This window comes from Podarcis melisellensis, assembly GCF_964234715.1.
Source record: "Podarcis melisellensis genome assembly, chromosome: 2".
NCBI lineage: Eukaryota > Metazoa > Chordata > Lepidosauria > Squamata > Lacertidae > Podarcis > Podarcis melisellensis.
In genome coordinates this window covers 8,644,850-8,666,534 of record NC_138529.1, presented here as the reverse complement: position 1 = coordinate 8,666,534, position 21,685 = coordinate 8,644,850, and the positions used below count along the sequence as shown (strand labels likewise).

At 44.8% G+C, this 21,685-nt stretch overlaps 1 protein-coding gene across 3 annotated transcripts in view; it reads right to left on the bottom strand.

Annotated features, from left to right (window-relative positions):
- The window catches only part of GALNT6 (polypeptide N-acetylgalactosaminyltransferase 6), a 62,473-nt gene that overhangs the window by 23,347 nt on the left and 17,441 nt on the right, over positions 1 to 21,685 (bottom strand). For 2 of the 3 annotated variants that reach the window (XM_081898677.1, XM_081898676.1), the window contains exons 2-3: positions 9,834 to 10,421; positions 3,572 to 3,744 (exon numbers count right to left, since the gene is read on the bottom strand). In XM_081898677.1, the coding sequence (XP_081754803.1) occupies positions 3,572 to 3,744; positions 9,834 to 10,333 (673 nt within the window). In that variant the 5' untranslated portion in view covers positions 10,334 to 10,421. The remainder of the gene's footprint in view (positions 1 to 3,571; positions 3,745 to 9,833; positions 10,422 to 21,685) is intronic. The other variant, XM_081898678.1, reaches the window with a different exon arrangement.

Genomic DNA, 21,685 nt, shown 5'->3' with positions numbered 1-21,685 from the left:
TTTTGCTCTATAAGACTCACTTTTTCCCTCCTAAAAAGTAAGGGGAAATGTGTGTGCGTCTTATGGAGTGAATGCAGGCTGTACAGCTATCCCAGAAGCCAGAACAGCCAGTGGGATCACTGCTTTCACTGCGCAGCGATCCCTCTTGCTGTTCTGGCTTCTGAGATTCAGATTTTTTTTTTCTTGTTTTCCTCCTCCAAAAACTAGGTGCGTCTTGTGGTCTGGTGCGTCTTATAGAGCGAAAAATACGGTATTTGATGTGTGCAAGTGTTAAGCATACAGTTCTGATACTCTGGGTCACCTAATTTAGTGCAGCACAAGATTCAGAAGGCAACAGAAGTCTTGCCCCAACAACAGTATGACATGCTGAACAGGCATTTAGTTTTTCTCCCCAGTTCTTCCCACTGACTACAGAGATTTAGGGCCAAACACCTATCATTTCTGTGCCCAGGAATACCATGCTGGCCAATAGTTGCATGCATTCCTAACCTTCCCAGAAGCCATGCTCAGATGGAAATTAAGCAACACTCCCAGCAGAACATTTGCTTTGGAGATGGTGAATGCACTTGTATACCTGCTCAAAGGCCCAAACAGAAGTGATGGCTTTTTCTAAAGGAAGGAAGGAAGGAAGGAAGGAAGGAAGGAAGGAAGGAAGGAAGGAAGGAAGGAAGGAAGGAAGAGCTAAGCAGGTATTAGGGGAGTAGAATTCCAAGCATAAGAGATGGACAGAGATTAAAGATTTGCTGCCTTCAGTCTGTCATTATTTTGCAGGAGGGACTCAAGCACAAACTAGTACTTTAGATTTGAGCAGCTAAAGTGGATTAAAGGGCTCTGTCATTACCCCAGCGCAACAAAACCATATGTCAGGAGTGCTCTGATGGTGTTTCCTGCTTGGCAGGCGGTTGGACTCGATGGCCCTTGTGGTCTATTCCAACTCTATGATTCTATGAAATCCAGTACAAAAGGGGACTTTTGCAGTTAGGAAAGTAACGGGGAATGCACGGAGAAGTGTGAGATGAAGAGATGAATAGTAAAACACCCCACAAGCAAATCAGTGTGAACAGAAAACAAATATTCCTTGGCGTATGACTGCTCTGCAAACAAATCAGAACAAATGTTCAATAAAGTTTGGAAAGAATCTAACCCCTGGGTAAGCTTTGTGCAAGCAAATCAGGGATTAAATAACTATCTACATTAGATTAGTTGATATGTTAAAAAGAACTCACAAACCCTCCTTGATGAGTTCAACAGCCTTCTGAGAACCTGAGTAGCTGAGATTCAGCACAGCAGATACTCTTCACCTCCCTGCTCCACCCCTGGGAAGTCCTGATGTTGAACTGTGTCATTATCCTAACCTCGGGCACAACCAATTTAGATTACTAAATGGCAGCTTGTGGTTACTAAAGTTGCCCAAGTGAGCAATTTATTCCCAGAAGGGAGCTAAATATGGCCTGTCACATCTACAGACCATGGGGAAATGTGTCTCCAGTCAAATGGCAGAAATGGTCAAATACAGTCGTACTTTGGAATTCGAACGGAATCTATTCCGGAAGTCCATTCGACTTCCAAAACATTCGGAAACCAAAGCACAGCTTCTGATTGGCTGCAGGAAACTCCAGCAGCCAACATTCGGTTTCTGAAAATTGTTCAAAAACTGGAACACTCACTTCTAGGTTTCGATCGTGCAGGAGCCGATTTGTTCAGGAACCAAGGTGTTTGAGATCTAAGGTACGACTGTAGCAGGATTAACCCCCCCCCAATATAAACAGAACAAAAGCAAAACCATCAACAACCTGCCACAATGTGAATCAAGTTGAAGGGTGCATTCTAACAGCAACACATCAGGGAAGGGGAAGCTACAAAAGGCAGGGCCTAAAAGTTATTTCCCAGGGAAACCCAACTACACCAGGATCTGACCACTACCAGATTTACTTGTATATTTCCTCTCTGGCAAGTTCTCTTTCAGGACAACTAGTTAGGTTGAGCTCTGAATCTCACCTCTGCTGGCACAAAACTGGCAGGGGTTTTCCTTAAAGAAGAATGAAAGTAGCTGCAGAAACAGCACCAATAGTCACAATGGATAAATATTTCAAAATAAAGAACAATTGGGTAAATAATCAGTTCTCCACATTCCCACAGCAATTTGCGTTTTTTTTAAAACCCAAAAAGTCCTCATGAAAATTTGTCAGCATATTATTCGGAATTTCTCCTCATACTTTTTTGCAAAGCAATTTCCCCATACTGCATGTTTCCATGTTATTTTCATTAATATATACATTTATATATGCATAAAGGTAAAGGTAAAGGGACCCCTGACCATTAGGTCCAGTCACGGACGACTCTGGGGTTGCGGCGCTCATCTCTCTTTATTGGCCGAGGGAGCCGGCATACAGCTTCTGGGTCATGTGGCCAGCATGACTAATCAGCTTCTGGCGAACCAGAGCAGCGCATGGAAACGCCGTTTACCTTCCCGCTGGAGTGGTACCTATTGATCTACTTGCACTTTGACGTGCTTTCGAACTGCTAGGTTGGCAGGAACTGGGACCGAGCAACGAGAGCTCACCCCGTCGTGGGGATTCGAACCGCCAACTTTCTGATCGGCAAGTCCTGGACTCAGTGGTTTAACCCACAGCACCACCCACGCCCCTATATATGCATACTTTGCCCTAATATAATGCATTTTTGTGGGTGTTACTTGGTGGAATGACTGCATTGCAAAATTCAGGGAAGTGTAAATTTTGGAGGAGGGCTGTGTTTCAGTTTGCTTATTATTCTAGAAAGTGTGATTTGGTAGGTTCACCTTCAAATTAAATCATATGAAAATACAGGTATTCTGGGAGAGTATACATGCAGAACTGCAAAAAATGCTAAAGATCTCTTTCAATAAAAAACCAGAGGCCTACCTCCTGGGAATAACAGATTTGGATATTCCACAAAAGAGGAAGGGTATCTTTTTATATGCGACGGCGGCAGCAAGAGTTTTGATCGCAGCAAAATGGAAGAGTAATGAAATCCCCTCTATACAAGATTGGATCCAAAAGCCGACAGAATATGCCGAATTAGATGGTTTATCAGAAAAAATAAAGAATAAATCAAAACAGGAATTTGTTTCTAAATGGGAGGTTTTCAAAGAATATCTGAAAAATAAATATAGTAGTTTAAATTCTGTTGCAGCATTCGAGGAACTTCAGTAATAGTTGCTAGGTAGATAGAAGAAATTAGATTTATTGAAAATAAGTTTAATTATGAAAAAAATGTGTATTGGCAGTAAGTAATATGAATTTGAAATATGGAATAGACGGGAAGTTGGGTCTTTAGTGTTAAGACCAATAGATGTTTTATTGTTTGCCAAGAAAATTATGTGTCTATGGTTATTTTTGTAATTTGTGTGTAATTTGGTATTTGTGTTTTTTTTGTGTGTGTGTTTTTCTTGTTGTATAAATAAATAAAATAATTTTAAAAAAATCCTATGTCTCTCTCATCCCTAGAGCCCTTATGCAAAAGCAAGAGGTTTGTTCTGCCTTTCAGGGTGAAGCCCACGTGCCTCCAGCTCCCAAGAGACTGTACTTACCATCTGTACTGGCATCATCCACAAGAATGATTTCCTTTAGCAATATAGCTGGGGAGGAGTACAGGACGCTGAACACAGTGCGAAGCAAGGTTGACCAGGCCTCGTTATGGAAGACGATGACAACGGAGGTGGTCGGGAGGGGCGGGCAGCGTTTGAACTTTTGGTCGATGCACCTACAAAAGGAACATCAAATCCGTGGTGTGCATGAGATGAAGGAAGGGTGGTTCTGTCCCCCCTCTAGTTACTAGAGCAGAGATGGGGCAACATGTGGCCCTCCAGTTATAGTTGGACTACAACTCCCATCAGCCTCAGCCAGTAGGTCCAACAGTTAAGAATGACTGTTTGGGAATCACCCAAAGAGCTACATCTTCCCCATTCCTGTAGTGAATCTTAAAAGCTTCTCTTTAAACCAGATAGAGATTGGTCTCTATGCTGCTAAAAACTAGAGTCGGCTCTACTATGAGACAGAGTGAAGCAATGGCCTCGGGTAGTAGATATTGGGAGGGGAGCATCAGCAACCAACCATTCGGCTACCCCCCCCCCCACAGAATTGACCAGAGTAATGTGTACTACCACTGAGTATCACCCCCCCAAATGCTAGAGGGATCACCCTGAGCTCTGCTTATACAGTGGTACCTCGGGTTACATACGCTTCGGGTTACATATGCTTCAAGTTGCATACGCTTCAGGTTACAGACTCTGCTAACCTAGAAATAGTACCTCGGGTTAAGAACTTTGCTTCAGGATGAGAACAGAAATTGTACAGTGGCAGTGCGGTGGCAGCAGGAGGCCCCATGTGCTTCAGGTTAAGAACAGTTTCAGGTTAAGAACGGACCTCTGGAACGAATTAAGTACATAACCAGAGGTACCACTGTATGTGTGAATGCTGCTACCTCACTTCCAGTCTTGAAGGAGGGTTCAATTGGCAGTCCTCTCAGCTTCTCCACATGAGGTGATGGTGTTGGGGAGACACATCTTGTCTGTTGCCTCAGGCAGCAAAATGTCTTGGGCCAACCCTGCCCAGACCATAACTATTTATGGGAGTTTTAAGCAGGTAGAACTTTTGATCACAGAATCATAAAAAACCTCCAAGGAAGGAGAGCCCACAACCTCTTGAGGGAGACCATTCTACTGTCTATCAACTCTTACTGTCAGAAGGTGTTTCTGATGTTTCGTCGGAATCTTCTTCCTTGTAACTTGAAACTGGAGCAGGAGGAGAAAAGCTTGTCTCCGCTTCCATGTGACAGCCCATGAGATATTTGAAGAGAGACAGTAGAACAGTCTCCCAAGGGAGGTTGAGGACTCTCCTTCCTTGGCGCTTTTTAAGCAGAGGTTGGATGGCCATAAATCATGGATGGTTCAGTTGATATTTCTGCATTGTAGTGCGTTGGGCTAGATGACCCTTGGAGTACCTCCCAATTCTACAATTCTCTGATTCTATATGTAACATTTCCAGGACATGCAACACGAAGCATTTCTTGGTGAAAACACAAGGGGAGGAAAAAAAGAGAGTCCAAGGCTTTAAATAATTTCTACAACTTGCTCCCCTTCCCGTCAATCTCTTTTGATTTCAATGCCCATACCCTTCTCTCTGAATTTTCCAGCTGGAAGGCAGACGAGTCCCTTACATGCTGCATACCTCTGGTCCACATCAAAAGGGGGAATACGTTCCACATGGTAGATCAGGTTTTTATTCTGCCTCTCCCCCCGCCCCCCAAGTGCTCAACAATAAAAGTTTCATTCATGGGCTCCCTCCATCTGAGCCAATTTCCCCGGCTCTCCCGATTTATGGTTTTGGTTCTGGGAGGGCTTTGCACTTTAATTTAAATTGGTTTATGCCTCTTTGGTTGACTGAATAACATTCTTGCAACTCCCTGCATAGAACAGGGCATTCTTCCATTGTGACATCTACACCTGCTAGGCAGAAATAATCGGTCGCTGGGAGGGCGGGAGGTAAGGAGAGGAGAGAGACTGTCTGCAATCGCTCCCCCTTCAGCCTAGGTTGTTGTTTTTTTTGAGCCATTATTCGGGTCGCCTTTGTTGGCTCACTTCTTCCCACCCACTGCAAGGCCTTGACTGACTTATCTCCCCCTCTATGAGAAGCAGCAGTGGCTCAGACCACAGGGGAGGCGGGGGAAAAAGGGGTCACGTTTGACTCCTTCTTTGCCCCCCTGCTGTACTGTAAGCCGTGTCTGTTCCACTTGGCAAGCAAAGTGAAGAAGAAGGAGAAATGGAAAGGGGCGCCGAAACTGTTAGAAGTGGGAAGGAACGGAACAAAACCAAGGGCGGGCAACGGAGGGAATGAAAAAGTTTTTGAACTTGGGCTGGTGGGGGGGGGGGGGAGAAGAGAGGGTTGCAATTGTAAACGCTTGCTACTTGATAAATGGGATGCTAGTGGGGCGTAGAAGGTAGGGGAAAGCAGGGGAAGAAGGGGTAGCCGTGGATAATTAAAAAGTGAGGAACGCACCTCAGGCCTTTCTCTTCACCACGGATGAGAACCAGCAAGAGCTGATATATAATGAATTGAAAAAATGTTGAAATATACATTTGTTAAGAAACCAGAGGCTTTTCTCTTAGGAATTGTAGGCAATGAAATAAATAGAAAGGACCATAAAATCTTCCAATATGCAGTAACAGCGGCAAGAATATTACTGGCTCAGAAATGGAAACAAGAACAATTACCAACGTTGGAGGAATGGAGAACGAAGCTGATGGACTATGCAGAACTTGATAAACTGACTGGGAAGATTAGATATCAACGAGATCAAAAATTCATCGAGGACTGGGGAAAATTAACAGATTACTGGGAATGTATAAGCGATAACGAAATAACGTTAGTGGCATTTAGAGAAGCTCTGTGATAAAATAAGAAATATTGTAAAAAAGTAAAATATAAGAGCGGGGGAGACATAAAGGCAATATCAAAATTTGGAAATGTGTAGTTAAAGAAATTAAATTCGAATGATTGGCAGAAAAGCCGAAGGAAGTCAAAAAACCGAAAAGTTTAACAGAAATTGTAATGTGGTACGATTGTATGGAAAATTAATAAAATATAATTATATAAAAAAAGAGAACCAGCAAGATTTCATCTCTTAGCAGAGGGGATTTTGGCAGAAGCAAATGCACCTCCTGCCCCCAGTTGCCTGCCGGTTGCCACTTATTCAGTAGACAGGGCTCAGGAATCTGTGCAGGCAGCTGGATATGGGGGGACCTTCTTGATAACAACACCCCCCATCACAGACTTCAAATGGTCCAAAGTAGTAGCTACAGAGTTATTTTCACCAGAACAGTTCAACCAGTATTGCCAGGTGGTCAACAGTTCACAAATTTTGAATGGTCTTTTAATTAGAGCCAAAATGAACATTTGCAAAATACTTAAAGCTCAGCACAAACAAACGAAACCCAAAGACTAACCAAACAACTTCTAGATGAGAATTTTGAACTCCACATTCACAATTTCAATGAGATGTTAAAAAATAATATGCTTTTATACTAATTAATTACATATTGATCCAAATTCCACAAAATGGTTGTGCTAGTGGGAGTCAGCGCAAGAACTCCATCTAGTGCAATGGGATTTTCTACTCTCTCCTCCCTCCCTAATAGACTTGGGGTGTGTGTGTGTCAGTAGGAACCCCAGAACAGCACACAGGGAGAGCAGAAGTGAGACCATCCTGTCAAGCAAGCAGAAATTATCATAATAGCATGGCGTTGAATTCTTCCCACTGTCTTCAAAATATGCTAATGAATGATCTTCAAGGCAACCTTTGCCAGCCTGATGTGCACTTTAGACTTCAGCTCCCATCAGCCCCAGCCAGCATGGCCAATGGTCAAGGATGATGGGAGTTGTAGTCCACAACAGGCAGAGGGCACCTGGCTGTCAAAGGCTGTGCTAAGGAATCCTGGGTCCTTGGAGTTTCTCAATGGAAAGATCACCAACAGGAGACAATCTTCCTGGAATATACTCTCCCTATCACAATGGATCTTTCTCTGCAACATATAGATAAAGGGCAACATTGGGTGTGTTACAGAGCACATGATTCGCTCACAGTGCATAGGGTGCATGTAAGAATTCTTTGGCAAAGAAGACAATGTGGAAAAGTGCTCCCTGAAGTAAGCAAGCTACACGTCCAGCTGGTTTTAATGATATTAAGCTGGTCTAATGTCATCTTTCGGCTTATGGAAGTGAGAGCTGGACCATAAAGAAGGCTGATCGCCAAAGAATGGATGCTTTTGAATTATGGTGCTGGAGGAGACTCTTGAGAGTCCCATGGACTGCAAGAAGATCAAACCTATCCATTCTTAGGGAAATCAGCCCTGAGTGCTCACTGGAAGGACAGATCCTGAAGCTGAGGCTGCAATACTTTGGCCACCTCATGAGAAGAGAAGACTCCCTGGAAAAGACCCTGATGTAGGGAAAGATAGAGGGCACAAGGAGAAGGGGACGACAGAGGACGAGATGGTTGGACAATGTTCTTGAAACTACCAACATGAAGTTGACCAAACTGCGGGAGGCAGTGGAAGACAGGAGTGCCTGGCGTGCTCTGGTCCATGGGGTCATGAAGAATTGGACACGACTAAACAACAAATGTCATCATTGCTGCCATGGTCATCCTAGTGGCTATATATTTTATTGTTTTTAAAGATATCTTGATGTTACGTGTTTATGGCATTGCCCTTTTGATTCTTCCTACTGCATTTTATTGGCCTTGTCCTTGCCCTAAAAGATGGCCTATAAATACCTTAATTTTTTTAAAAAATGTACCACTGCTTATCAATTATGCCATCACAATCACATGCTAGATGCCGCTGCATGCCAGCTCAGAAATGAAGTCTTGTAACAACTGTCATATCAAATATTGAAATGATATCCTAACACTACTCACCCTTGCCCCTAGACCAATTTAACACTCTTCAAGTTGTGCCAGGGTAAATTCTGCACCAGGGTGCACATATACGAGGATAAGACAACTTCTGTTAGATGACATGTATCAAGACTATGCCAAGTTGGATGGCCTGCAAGAGGCCAGAGGATAAATTTGGACACAGGGGACTAATATTTGAGTCCCCAATAATCTCGGGAAATTCCAGGCAACTTCAAAGCAACATTGTTCAGCCCAAGCAACTTCCAGAGATGCAAAGTCTGCTGGACTTTTAACTCTCCTTAGGCTACACCCCACACTGGTCTCGCTTTGCAAACTCAAGTGTTTTTGCCTGACCGGATTGCGAACACTAATAATTCCTCTTGCTTTGTGTAGGAACTAGCCTATTGCACACAGGTAAAATATTGCTCCTCCCACTTTTGCTCTTCCTTGGCATGTGGCCCTCGGAAGGTTGCATAGAAGAGAAAGTGGCCCTCGGGCTGACAAAGGCTCCCCACCCCCACTGAATACGGCTGGTTCTCCATGAGACTGTATGTTCATAATGCTCAGTTACTCACTTAGTTAAGGGTTGCCTGTATCCACTCAACCCTACCTGCCCCAGACTGTCTCATAAGAGTGGTGCATGCTCTGGTTATCTCCCCCTTGGACTACTGCAATGTGCTCTACATGGGGCTACCTTTGAAGGTGACCCAGAAAGTACAACTAACCCAGAATGTGGCAGATAGACTGGTGACTGGGAGTGGCCGCCGAGACCATATAACACTGGTTTTGAAAGACCTACATGGGCTCCCAGTACTTTTCTGAGCACAATTCAAAGTGTTGGTGCTGACCTTTAAAGCTCTAAACAGCCTCAGTCCAGTATACCTGAAGGAGCATCTCCATCCCCATCGTTCAGCCCAGATACTGAGATCCAGCTCCAAGGGCCTTCTGGCAGTTCCCTGACTGTGAGAAGTGAGGTTACAGGGAACCAGGTAGAGGGCCTTCTTGGAAGTGGAGCCCGCCTTGTGGAACACCCTCTCATCAGATGTCAAGGAAATAAGCAACTATCTGACTTTTAGAAGACATCTGAAGGCAGCCCTGTTTGGGGAAGTTTTAATATTTGATGTTTTATCATGTTTTTAATATTCTGTTGGGAGCCACCCAAAGTGGCTGGGGAAACCCAGCCAGATGGGTGGGGTATAAAAAATAAATTATTATTATTCTATATCAGGCATAGGCAAACTCTGGCCCTCCAGCTGTTTTGGAACTACAATTCCCATCATCCCTAGCTAACAGGACCAGTAGTCAGGGATGATGGGAATTGTAGTCTCAAAACATCTGGAGGGCCAGAGTTTGCCTATGCCTGTTCTATAGTGAGCGGACAAAGATGACGTTCTTACTCAGGAGGCCTAGTGTCTGGTCCCAGAGCCCTCTGGAGGGAAATCCGGTCACTGGCGTAGGCGTTGAAGCAGTGCTTCTCGTAGCCTCGCTCTTTCTCCTTCATCTCTTCTTGCGTCCACTGGTCCTTCTTGAAAGCTTTGCCATCGGCCCCTGGGCTGTTGGGGTCCTGTGGAGGGCGCTCCATGAAGGGCTTCAGTTCTGCGGGTGTGTAGTAGCCGGGCAGGCAGGACTTGCTGTCTTGCTCAAGGGCCTCCTGCTGAACCGGAGCCCGGATCTGCAGCTTGGGCATGGAGTCCCGGATATTGTTGACCGCCCCCATCATGATGTCAATCATCTGATCCTTCCTGTCCACAATGTTCTTTAGCCAGGGCTCCTCCCTTTGTTCCCCGCTGCTCACATCTCTCTGCATGATGAAGAGGAAGATGACAAAGACGACGCCCACCAAAGCCAGCTTCAGTGGGCCGTAGTGCCGCCGGAGCAGCCGCGTCAGGTGGGCCATGGCACACAGAGCGGTCTCTCCTCCGTCAAAGGCACAAGCTCTCCAAGGCTCTGGCTGACCGGTGGAGTCTCACCATCTTCTTGCAAACCTGAGAAACACACAAGGATGCCCATCAACCTTGGGGCAATGGCTTTGTGTCCCACCCCCAGACCCCACCTAAGCAAAGGGGAGAAAAAGAAGAGGAGATATTGCAGGGGGCACCACATGTGTTGGAGTGGTGGGCACATGTGCAAACCAGAAAAACTATTGTGGGCACCAGATGTACACTGCAACTTCCCACTACCCACCCTTGGTAATCACCCCCGTCATGGAATTAGGCTAGAAAAAATCTACTAATGGTTAAGTAAGGCTTCTTTCAGCAGAGGAAGGAGAAGGGGGATGGGACGTTCTGGGCACCAGGGAAGGTCCTGGGGGGCGTATGTGTGCCCGCAGGCACCATGTTGGCAACCCATGAGAAGCTTCATTATATATTTTGCACCACATTGTTCCCTGGCATTAGCCTCTTCACTGCGCCATGCACAGCCACTGACCCACACAGTTCAAAATAGTAAATCAAATAAAAGAAAAAGGGAAGGGGAAAGGCTGGAGGGCAGAAGGCCACTATCTGCCTGGCAGGCTCCTGGGGTCAAGATGAGCCAGACCCACAAGCACCTAATACTAGCAGAAGACTTGCATTGATAAAGACATAACCCGCAGCAGTGGAGAGGAGGCTGCAGATCAGGGGCGGATCTACACACAGGAAAACCCCACTATAAATAAGTCATACATTAGATGGTTATAACAAAAGGGGGAGAAATGCTATGTAAAATCACAAAGAATTGATTTTTTGCTCTCCAGAACCATCTAGTGTTGCATGTTTATAACGCATTCCAAGTGCTGGTTTTTTATTAATGTAGCAGAGTCCCAAGAAGCTGGAAAGATCATGCAGAGCTTTGGGCCAAAGTCAGGAATGAAAATGCACAACAAACCATTCCTGTGCCCGGAACTTAAGCAGATGAAAGTACTAGCGTTCAGGAACAGTATCACCAGCCCCTGTGTAACTGTGCTCTATCCGTACACACAAGCACACTCTATTGCAGGTGAACCCTAGTGTTGCCCCAAAGTCGTAGAATATGTTGATATTGCTTGCAACCCAGGGACATTTATGGGAGCTTAGCTCTAGTTTGGAACTCCTGTGGAAAGCTACCTAAACATCATAGCTTTTGCATTTATTGATCACCGACAAATTTACAATAATTTTTGATAGCATCCCTTTCCATTTTCCTCTAATAGAAACTTTTTTGATTACTGTATACAGTCATACCTGTGCTCCCGAATGCCTTGGGAATCAAACGTTTTGGCTCCCGGACAATTGAAAACTGGGAGTGAGTGTTCTGGTTTTCAAACTTTTTTTTGGAAGCTGAACGTCCGGTGTGGCTTCTGCTATTGTTTCCGGCATGCCTGTGCAATCGGGAACCAATCGGAAGCTGTCCCTTGGTTTCCAAACTTTTCAGAAGTGGAACAGACTTCCGAAACAGATTCCGTTCGACTTCTGAGGTACGTCTGTACAGTGGTACCTCAGGTTACATACGCTTCAGGTTATATACGCTTCAGGTTATATACGCTTCAGGTTACAGACTCCGCTAACCCAGAAATAGTGCTTCAGGTTAAGAACTTTGCTTCAGGATAAGAACAGAAATCGTGCTCTGGCGGCGCAGCAGCAGCAGGAGGCCCCATTAGCTAAAGTGGTGCTTCAGGTTAAGTACAGTTTCAGGTTAAGAACGGACCTCCAGAACAAATTAAGTACTTAACCCGAAGTACCACTGTACTGTGTTCATAAGCAGTGCCCACATTCGCAAGCAACTCTAAGCCACAATGTCTGGTTTAGTAAACTAAGGCACCCTTGCTTAAATTGAGGAGTAATTGAAGGGGGAGGCAGAGAGCTACAGCTCTATTAGTGATGTCTTCAGACAGTTAACCTGCAGACTGATATACCAATGTGCTTATTTGTCGCAAAGCCATGGAAACACTATGTTTGTGCATGTGACTTTTAAATGTCCCAGAAAGAATCTGGGATTTCTACGTAGCTGTACAGCAACAATGTGTTTCTATAGTTGTGACTTTTCAGCATTCCAGCACTGTATCTGACAGACTTCCCCGCTCCTGGGGTTTCCTCTTCCGACTTTCATTTCCTGAGACTGCAGTCCTGCACACACTTTATTGGGGGCAAAGTCCTGTTCAATCTAGTAGACCTCCTCCTGCGTAAACACGGACACAGGATCAGGCTGCAGGAGGAGGATAGATCTGGGTGAAAAGAGGCAGAGGAAAGGCAACCCAGAACATGCGTCCCTCAAGCTCAGAATTCACCATTTTTCATTTACATGCAGATGATACAGGACTGATGGAACAGCCTGCTGGAAATGCTGGTGTTTAATTTACAGGAGTTCAGCCTTTCATGTTCCACCACCTAGGATGCCCACCAGAGCCAGAGAGGATTGACATCATAGTTACCAGTAACCAAGGTTTACTAAAAAATGACTATCACATAATGACACCAGGCCTGCACTTACTTTGCACCAAGCCACTAGAGCTTGAATGTTATCCCATTATTTCTTTCTAAATCTCAGAGCCACTTAACACAGGGCATACGGCACCTGGGAACTTAACCAGCCTACACATGCCCACTTCCAAGTCTGCAGCTCAATGATGGGGCACATGCTCTGCACTATGACAGCTCCAGGTTTGACCCCTGAACCTCTCATGGAAAAGACCTTGGGTTGGAGGGCTGGCCAGCAGCCAATAGACCCTACAGACTAGCAGACGACCTCTGTACAAAACACTTTATAGTGGTACCTCTGGATGCGAACGGGATCCGTTCCGGAGCCCCTGAAGCGAACGCAACCTGCGTCTGTGCATGCACGGGTCATGATTCACCGCTTCCGTGCATGCGGGTGACGTCATTTTGAGCAACTGTGCATGCGCGAGCAGCGAAACCCAGAAGTAACGCATTCCGTTACTTCCGGGTCGCCGGAAGCTCAACCCAAAGCCACTTCAACCCGAGGTAAAACTGTATTTAGTTTCATCAAGCATTGCTGTTGGATCTAAGATTTGGGGAGGGAGTACCCCACTGGGCAAGGCACTGGAGACAGGACATGCAGAGTGAGAATTCTCAGTGATAGTGGCGGAGATGTAGATGTTGGGCCAGTGGCGTAGCATGGGTTTCCAGTGCCCAGGGCTGCGTGGAAGGCAGGGTGAGAAGAAAACGGATGGGATATGTATGCACATTCAACTGGCTAATTACCGTATTTTTTGCTCTATAAGACTCACTTTTTCCCTCCTAAAAAGTAAGGGGAAATTTGTGTGCGTCTTATGGAGCGAATGCAGGCTGCGCAGCTATCCCAGAAGCCAGAACAGCAAGAGGGATTGCTGCTTTCGCTGCGCAGTGATCCCTCTTGCTGTTCTGGCTTCTGAGATTGTGCGTCTTGTGGTCTGGTGCGTCTTATAGAGCGAAAAATACGGTATGTCCACATTGCTCAGGAGATTGCAGCCACAGAGGTAAGAAAAGAAGAGGCATTCTGTTGTCTGGAGAGGTCATTTCCTGGTTCACAGGAAGCGTGATGGAAGCACACAGCTGTATTGAGGCAGCACCGGGTGTTGAAATTGTGTGCCCCAGGCAACTGCCTCTGTGCCCCCCATGCTATGCCACTTCAGTGGGCCCTCTGGGGATACTGGGGCCCTTGCCACTCTCACAAACTGGCCTTGGGTTTGAAGGCCATTCATACTGAAGCCAGATGGGGAATGTGCAGTTTCCCCAAAAAATGCTCCTACCCATGGAAGTGTGAGTCGCTGGGGAAGTAATGCAGCCCTTTAGCCCAGGATCAACCGCTTAGTTTTTCAAGAGAGGTGGCGGGACTCAAGTTTGCCAACAACCCAAGCATTCTCAGTGCCCTCTCAACATGCTCAGAGGCACCAGCTTTACTGCTTAAGCCCAGGACAGCCGATATGTGCCCTCCAGCATAGCCAAACGTCAGGGGTGATGGGAGTTGCAGCCTGTTCTAGCACTGAGCCCTGCAAGTTCAGAACTAGGTCTTTGCTGACTCTTAAAATTAGCCCCTATCCACCAACGTGCAGATTATAGACAAAAAGAACAAACTCACAAGGCTACAGTAAATAAGGAAGTCTCATGATATTCTTTAAACATTCAGCAAACCATAGCAGTGCCAGATGGGTGGGTGGTGAATATATTTTTTTATATAAAAAAAAAACGGCACAGTTCTAAGAAAAAGGAGTTTCTAACCCTGATTGTTATGCTAGAACTATTAATCCTTTCTGGAATCAAAGAGGCGAAGCCCTCAAGCAAGGGAGCCAACAACACAGACTGGTAAAATCCAGGACTGGCACACAGAGGTGAGACCTTTGAAACAGATTTGCATGATTCCCTAGGAAATACTTGGATTTAGAGAATCTCCTTTTTCAGGAATATAGAAAGACCAAAAAAGGAGAAAGTTTCTCACTCAGATGTTACAGAGTTAATTTTTTTTATTAATTACAAGTATTCTATTCATCTTCCAAACAACACAAGATACACAAAGGACATCAAAAAAGAGATCAAAAATAAACCCATAGTTTCAATACCATATGTCTTCAGGATCTTCCATCTACCTCACTCCGGTCCCCCCGCCCCTTTTCCTTTTCCTGCGTCCTTTATTGCCTTAACCATCATCTATACTATATTCAATACCTTAATTATCCATCAAGTACTTTGCAAAAATTAATCCAGGCATACTAAAGATTTTAGCTGGGAACAATGTTTTCTTAAATACCCTCTGTAACATTCCCACTCCTGTGTAAACTTTTGGTTTGTTTGGTTCCTGATTATTTGTACAGAGCAGTGGCGTAGCGTGGGTTGTCAGCACCCAGGGCAAGGCAAGTAATTTGCGCCCGCTAACCCATGGATTTGCGCCCCCTAACCCTAACCCCCAGATGTTGCGCCCGGTGCGGCCGGCCCCCCTGCACCCCCCATGCTATGCCACTGGTACAGAGTTAAATTTGAAGAAAGGATGTAAAGGATCAGAAATGAAGAAGCTAGTACCAATTATCCTCTGCGCCAGGGGTGCCAACTTGAATAAAATATTGGGGGAGGCCAGGTAAGCCCAGCCCCACATAATCAATCACATGACACAGTGCACGCACACCATTAGAATGGCAATGCCCACCAACTTTGGGGAGGCCCAGCCCCCGCACATATTTTGCCGGGCGAGCCCCTGGGAGTTGCCTCCTATGCTAGGGTTGCCATATCTTGAAGAGCAAAAAACAGGACAGCCCAAGCTGCTGCCAGCCCGAGCATGCAGGGCCACTGCCCCTCTTTCCCCAACTCAGGCTGGCAGCGGCCATGGCATGCAAAGCAGCCTGAGCCCGCCAAAACTCAGACATTTTCTTTAACGTGTAAAAATCTGCTCGGATGATTATGTTACCCCCCCCCCAAAAGAGGACATGTCTGGGTTTTCCTGGACATATGGCAACCCTGCTTTGTGCCATGTTAGAGGGTATGCAATATGAGATCTGGAACATTCCCCTCCAATACAGATCCCTTTGTTGTTGTGGAGGATGGAGCATTAAGAGGAGCCCAGAAGAATTATAGGGAAATACTTCCCAGACCAGATAACATTGTTTGCTGTTGAATGAGCACAATGGAGGACTACTTCCCAGAATCTGCATGTTGCAGCAAGGTACAAAAATGGGGAGGAGGGGAGAGGACCCAGAATCCGTCTTCCTTTTCCCTTGGCACACAACGCTCTTTATCTAAGCAACACCAAATCTCTCTTTATCCAAGCATTAACATTGGGTTAAGCTGGAATTACCTACCACACCTACTGCAAACAGGATGTCCTTTTCTCTTCTTGGTTTTTTTTTTTTTTGGGGGGGAAGGAAATACACTGTAAAGAATGATCCTCGCATGGGTTTGTAAGTTGCATTTTAAAAATAAAAGCTCTTGCTGGGCAGAGAGCTGCCGACTTTCCCCTTCCCAATTGAAACAGAATTACATCACTTACACTTTTCAGACTCGAGTCATTGATTTCATCCTGAAGGCAAACAGGCAAGAGGAGGCAGATTTTACAGCCTGGAATTGATTCGCGCCATTTCCTTGCTCAGCGCTTCCTAAACCCTTTGAATTAAATAGCGTTGTACCAGCATATCTGTGTCTGTGTGCAATATATACCATATTTTTCGCTCTATAACACGCACCCGACCATAACACGCACGCAGTTTTTAGAGGAGGAAAATCCGTAGGCATGCCACCCGTAGGCATTCCCTCCATAACATGCACAGACATTTCCCCTTACTTTCTAGGAGGAAAAAAGTGAGTGTTATGGTGCAAAAAATACGGTAAATGTTACATCTGATACTGACGCATGTCGCCAGAGCATTCTTAAATCCAGAAGCCTGGGAAATTATTACAAAGGCATGATACTTCAGGCAAGCATGTGTTCTTCTAAATTAAGAGCATTTACTTGGGTGACAAAGGGCTCTGTCTTCACCCTTCAAATGCCACCAGTACTTGAAACTATTGGCTAAGACTCTGGGAGGCAGCGATCACCGCCATGTTCACCTTGCAAGTTTACTTGCAGAATCAGGAACGCCACCGACAAAAAGCAAATACTGCTTCTGCATTGTGGCCAGGAAGTCTTTCCCTGCCTACAAACATATTTGCACAGTTGTGCAAAAATTACAGCACTTTGCATACTTTGGTAAAGTGACGTGTCCTGTTTTACAGAAGACAACCCCCTGGTTGACCTGGACCACTTTCCTATAATTTAAAAAGCAGCATCACAAACCAATTTCCCCACTTATGAAGGCGTCCCACCACAAATAATTTTCTTTTTTTTAGATCTCCTGAGGTCAAATCCTTTTGTAGCAGAGAGAATCAGTTGAGACACTTTCTCTGATTTGCAAAGGGGTCCAGGCGTCCTAAAAAGGTTGGCAACCCCTCAGGTGGAGCAAGGCAGCTGAGTTCTGGATGTTGTGAAAGCACAGTAAACCCTACAGTCTAAATTTACTATTATAGCAATTAATTTACTATTATATTGAGGGGCACTTCCCTCTGTGTCTGAGAGGCCAAAATAACTTGGCCAACCTTGGATACTGTGCTTCTCAAATTGGGAAGGGATGACATTTGCCGTTCCCCTTCAGGCAGCGAAATATCTTGGGCCTGCCTGGGTCCTCTCCATTGTCCTGCGAAGGAAAGAGAGAGCGAAGTATTTCCTGTTTGATGAAGGTAAAAAAGCACTCAGCCACAAGATGACTGGTTACTTAACCCCCGCAGTCTCAAGGTGTGTCTGGGACTCAAGTGATTTCTTTCTTTCTTTCTTTCTTTCTTTCTTTCTTTCTTTCTTTCTTTCTTTCTTTCTTTCTTTCTGCCAAGGACTTTCAAGGATGAAGGACAATCTCTGTTTCCGTTCAGCAAACAACAGACCCAGGTCCTGCTTCTGTGCAGAAAAGGAGGTGGGCACATGCAGAATGCATGTTAAATATGACCCAGGACTGTGGTCTTTGTGGACCTGGTTAGCCCAAGGCAGGTTCCAGCACATATTTCATCTTTTGGTACACCTTCAGGGCACAGCTGAGGAGGAGAATGGAATTCCCCCATAGGCCTGGTGGGCAAATGACTCTAAGGCAGGCATCTCCAAACTCGGCCCTCCAGATGTTTTGGGACTACAACTCCCATCATCCCTGACCACTGGTCCTTTTAGCTAGGGATGATGGGAGTTGTAGTCCCAAAACATCTGGAGGGCTGAGTTGGGGGGGGGGTGCCTGCCCTAATGGGAGAGGGGAACAGAAAAACCTCTTGGCATGACAAGGGTTTTTCTGTGCTGTTCGTCCACGTGTGTGAAGGCTGGAAAACGTTCCTGCAAATTCCCATGCACACAGAATTGCAAGGACAAAGGCAAGAACCCACCAGAAAGAACGATGTTCCCATTCAATTTGGTGGGGCTTGTGCAAAAGAATGGCTATATTGTGCCCCAAGAAGTCTGGCCACCCTTATTAAAGCTGTTCAAAGTTAAGGAGCAAAGGCACCGTCCGTTTTCCTGCCCCTGGCTTTCTGCCTGTACAATGTGTGCGGAGCTCAGTTCTCTCTCTGGGGCCAACCTAATTTGTTTTACCAAGCAACCCCTTGTCTGCAGGAACCTTTTGACATGGCACACCGCCTTTGAGCCTGCTCTCTTGTTGAGAGAAGTTGCAGGCACAATAATGAGACTCAGTCTGAGAAGCAGTTTGATACACAGAGCAGCCCAGGTTAGGACAGTCTGACAGTGTTCACGGCTCTGATTTTTAGGAGCTTTCAAGACGAGGGATGAACACACCTGTCCATTTTGGTTTCTCCCTGTCTCTCCTTTTCCCCATCTTCAGTTCCATTCTCCACACCAGTTTGCATTTTCTTTAATTTTTTTTTAAAGTCCCCGTGAAAATTCACCAGCATTTTAATGCTCCTATGTTTGTATGTAGTTTTTCCTCATATTTACTTATTTACAACCTGCAATTCCATACACCAAGGTGATGACTAACACAAGTGTAATAAAAATAAAAATAAAAATAAATTGTCCAGTAGCACCTTAGAGACCAACTAAATTTATTCTGGGTATAAGCTTTCATGTGCATGCACACTTCTTCAGATACCATCAATCAATCAAAATCAATCAAAATCAATCAATCAATATCTGTAATACATGATTAGAAACATCAATAAAACAGCAATAGATTACTAGTTGGTTAAAGAGAAGAGTAATCATGCTGTAAAAGACTATAAAGAGACATTTGAACAATGACAGGCTGGGGATTCCACAAATAAGGGGCTGCCGTACTAAAGGTTTCATCCGTAGGGAAGACCAACTGAACCTCTGGTGTGTGGGGAACCACCTAATGTCCTCTGTCAGAGGATCTATGTGATCAAATATATAAGTATACACATTTTTACAATGCAATGTTCCCTAATAGAATGTACTTTGAATGTTCATTTCACTAACAAATGCACATTTATGCAAACTGTATCTCATTATTTGCATTTGAGTACACCTTACTTGGCTGAAGAGCCACACTGCAAAATTCAGAAAAGTGTGAATTTTGAAGGCTAGCCATGTGCCGGTTTTCTTCTTCTTTTTCTTCGGAGAGTTCTAATTTGGTAAGTTTGCCTTTAAATGCAAACTGAATTGAAATTCTCCCCCTCCTCTATTCCGCATGGCTTTCTTCATATGTGGCAGTGCTATGGTGAATAGACAGCAGGCTGATTCATACAGAGCAACATTCCATACCTGCCAATTACACATCTATGTACTGAAAAACATTTCAACCCAACTTTCAGGTCACATTGCCCTTGCAAATATTTAAACACACAAATCATAAAAAACATCACATACCTCAATTCACAAACTGCAACAGTTAAAACAGAGCTTTCCAAACTGTGTGTTGTGACAGGTTAGTGTGTCGGCTGCAGTGTGTAGGTGTGCCGTGTGAAAGCTCCCTGCTCTCTTCCCGGGGATGGAAAGGGGTTAGTTTAACCTCTGGTTTGCTAGAAAAACTGATTTGCTGTGCTGCGAAATGATGGCGATCCAAAAAGTGTGTCACCAACATGAAAAGTTTGGAAAGCTCCCCAAACACAAATCAACACAAACATGGTTTGAAGGTTTTTTGTTTTTTTTTAGTCTTTGGAGTATGCACACACACACACACACACACACACACACACACAGTAATGACAGAGCCTTCTCCTGGGCATAGTTGACCAATCGGTGTTAAAGAAGGATAGAACTTTCTTTATGTACGCCACAACAGCAGCAAGAATACTTATCGCAAAATATTGGAAGACACAAGATCTACCCACTTTGGAAGAATGGCAGATGAAGATGATGGACTATATGGAATTGGCGGAAATGACCGGCAGGATTCGAGACCAGGGAGAAGAGTCAGTGGAGGAAGATTGGAAGAAATTTAAAGACTATTTACAGAGATATTGTAAAATTAAGGAATTTTAGAATAATGTTGGATTGGAACTAAGTGGTTTCTAGCTGTGATGGGTTAAAGGAATATGAAAAAATGGGTTTATATAAGTAAAAATCTAAGATTGTAATAAATTTAAGAATAAGATCTGGGTAACAAAAAGAGGGAAAGAAATTGTTGAATTAATAATTTGATTTGGAATACAAAAAAGGGTGGTATGAGGAGGTCCGAGAAACATGTAAATGAAATAAGGAGATGGAAAGATTGATTGTTTTTAACAATTTTTGTTGGATATTTTTTTCTTTTTTCTGTTTTTTTATTTTTTATAATGTAAAATCCTTAATAAAAATTATTATTAAAAAAAAAAAGAGTAATGACAGAGCCATGCATATTTCTCCAGGGATGAAATTCCAAAGATGTGGGGCCACATCTAAAAAGACCCTGCCTTTGGCATCCAGCAATCTAACAGGTCTTACCAGCAGACAAAAGAACAGGGATTCCAATGCTGCTCTTCCACCTTGGGCAGGCTCACTGAAGCAAGCAAAGGCGTATTTTCCCATTCCACTTGCTCCTGGACCACATGAACTGGCAGGAGCAGCACTGCGGCCAGGGCAGGCGGTTGTAATACAATAGCCCCAAAGCCTCACAGAAGGAGGTGCCGCCTTTTAAGTTGGTTTGGTCTGGAGACTGTCATCCTGCTGCCATGGCTCCTAGCATGGAAATCGGACAAGTGCGAACACGCAAACCTGTTGCAGAAAACCACACAGCTCCTTTGAGATAAGGATGTCATCAGAGAAATCATGAGGAAGCCAAGTCAGGGTTGTGCTCCCACAAGGCATCTGCTCAGTGGTTTCAACATTGTTTCAGCTTTTAAGCTGCTTGTCTCTTTTTATTTATGCCTTTGTTGCGGGCGATACTTTTAAATGTCCATTATCCGAAGCTAACTTGAGTGCCCAGTTAAGCATATAGATAGGAATATTCAGTGGCACAACCTTTAAAAATACACACACACCCTTTCCTTGCCTCGATGCCAGGATGCACATGTCACATGGATGATTCTAGAAAAAGAGGTGCCAGAAGTCACCATGAACATCTCCCTTCTTCTCTTAGAATGGCAGTGGCACTCAACTGAGAGGTGCCGGAACTGAGTTCCTGTGAGTTTCCCCTGAGAAAAAACCCTGGATGAATCACATCTCAGATGTGCTCTAAGTAAAGTAAAGGGACCCCTGACCATTAGGTCCAGTCGTGACCGACTCTGGGGTTGCGGTACTCATCTTGCTTTATTGGCCGAGGGAGCCGGCGTTTGTCCGCAGACAGCTTCTGGGTCATGTGGCCAGCATGACTAAGCCGCTTCTGGCAAACCAGAGCAGCGCATGGAAA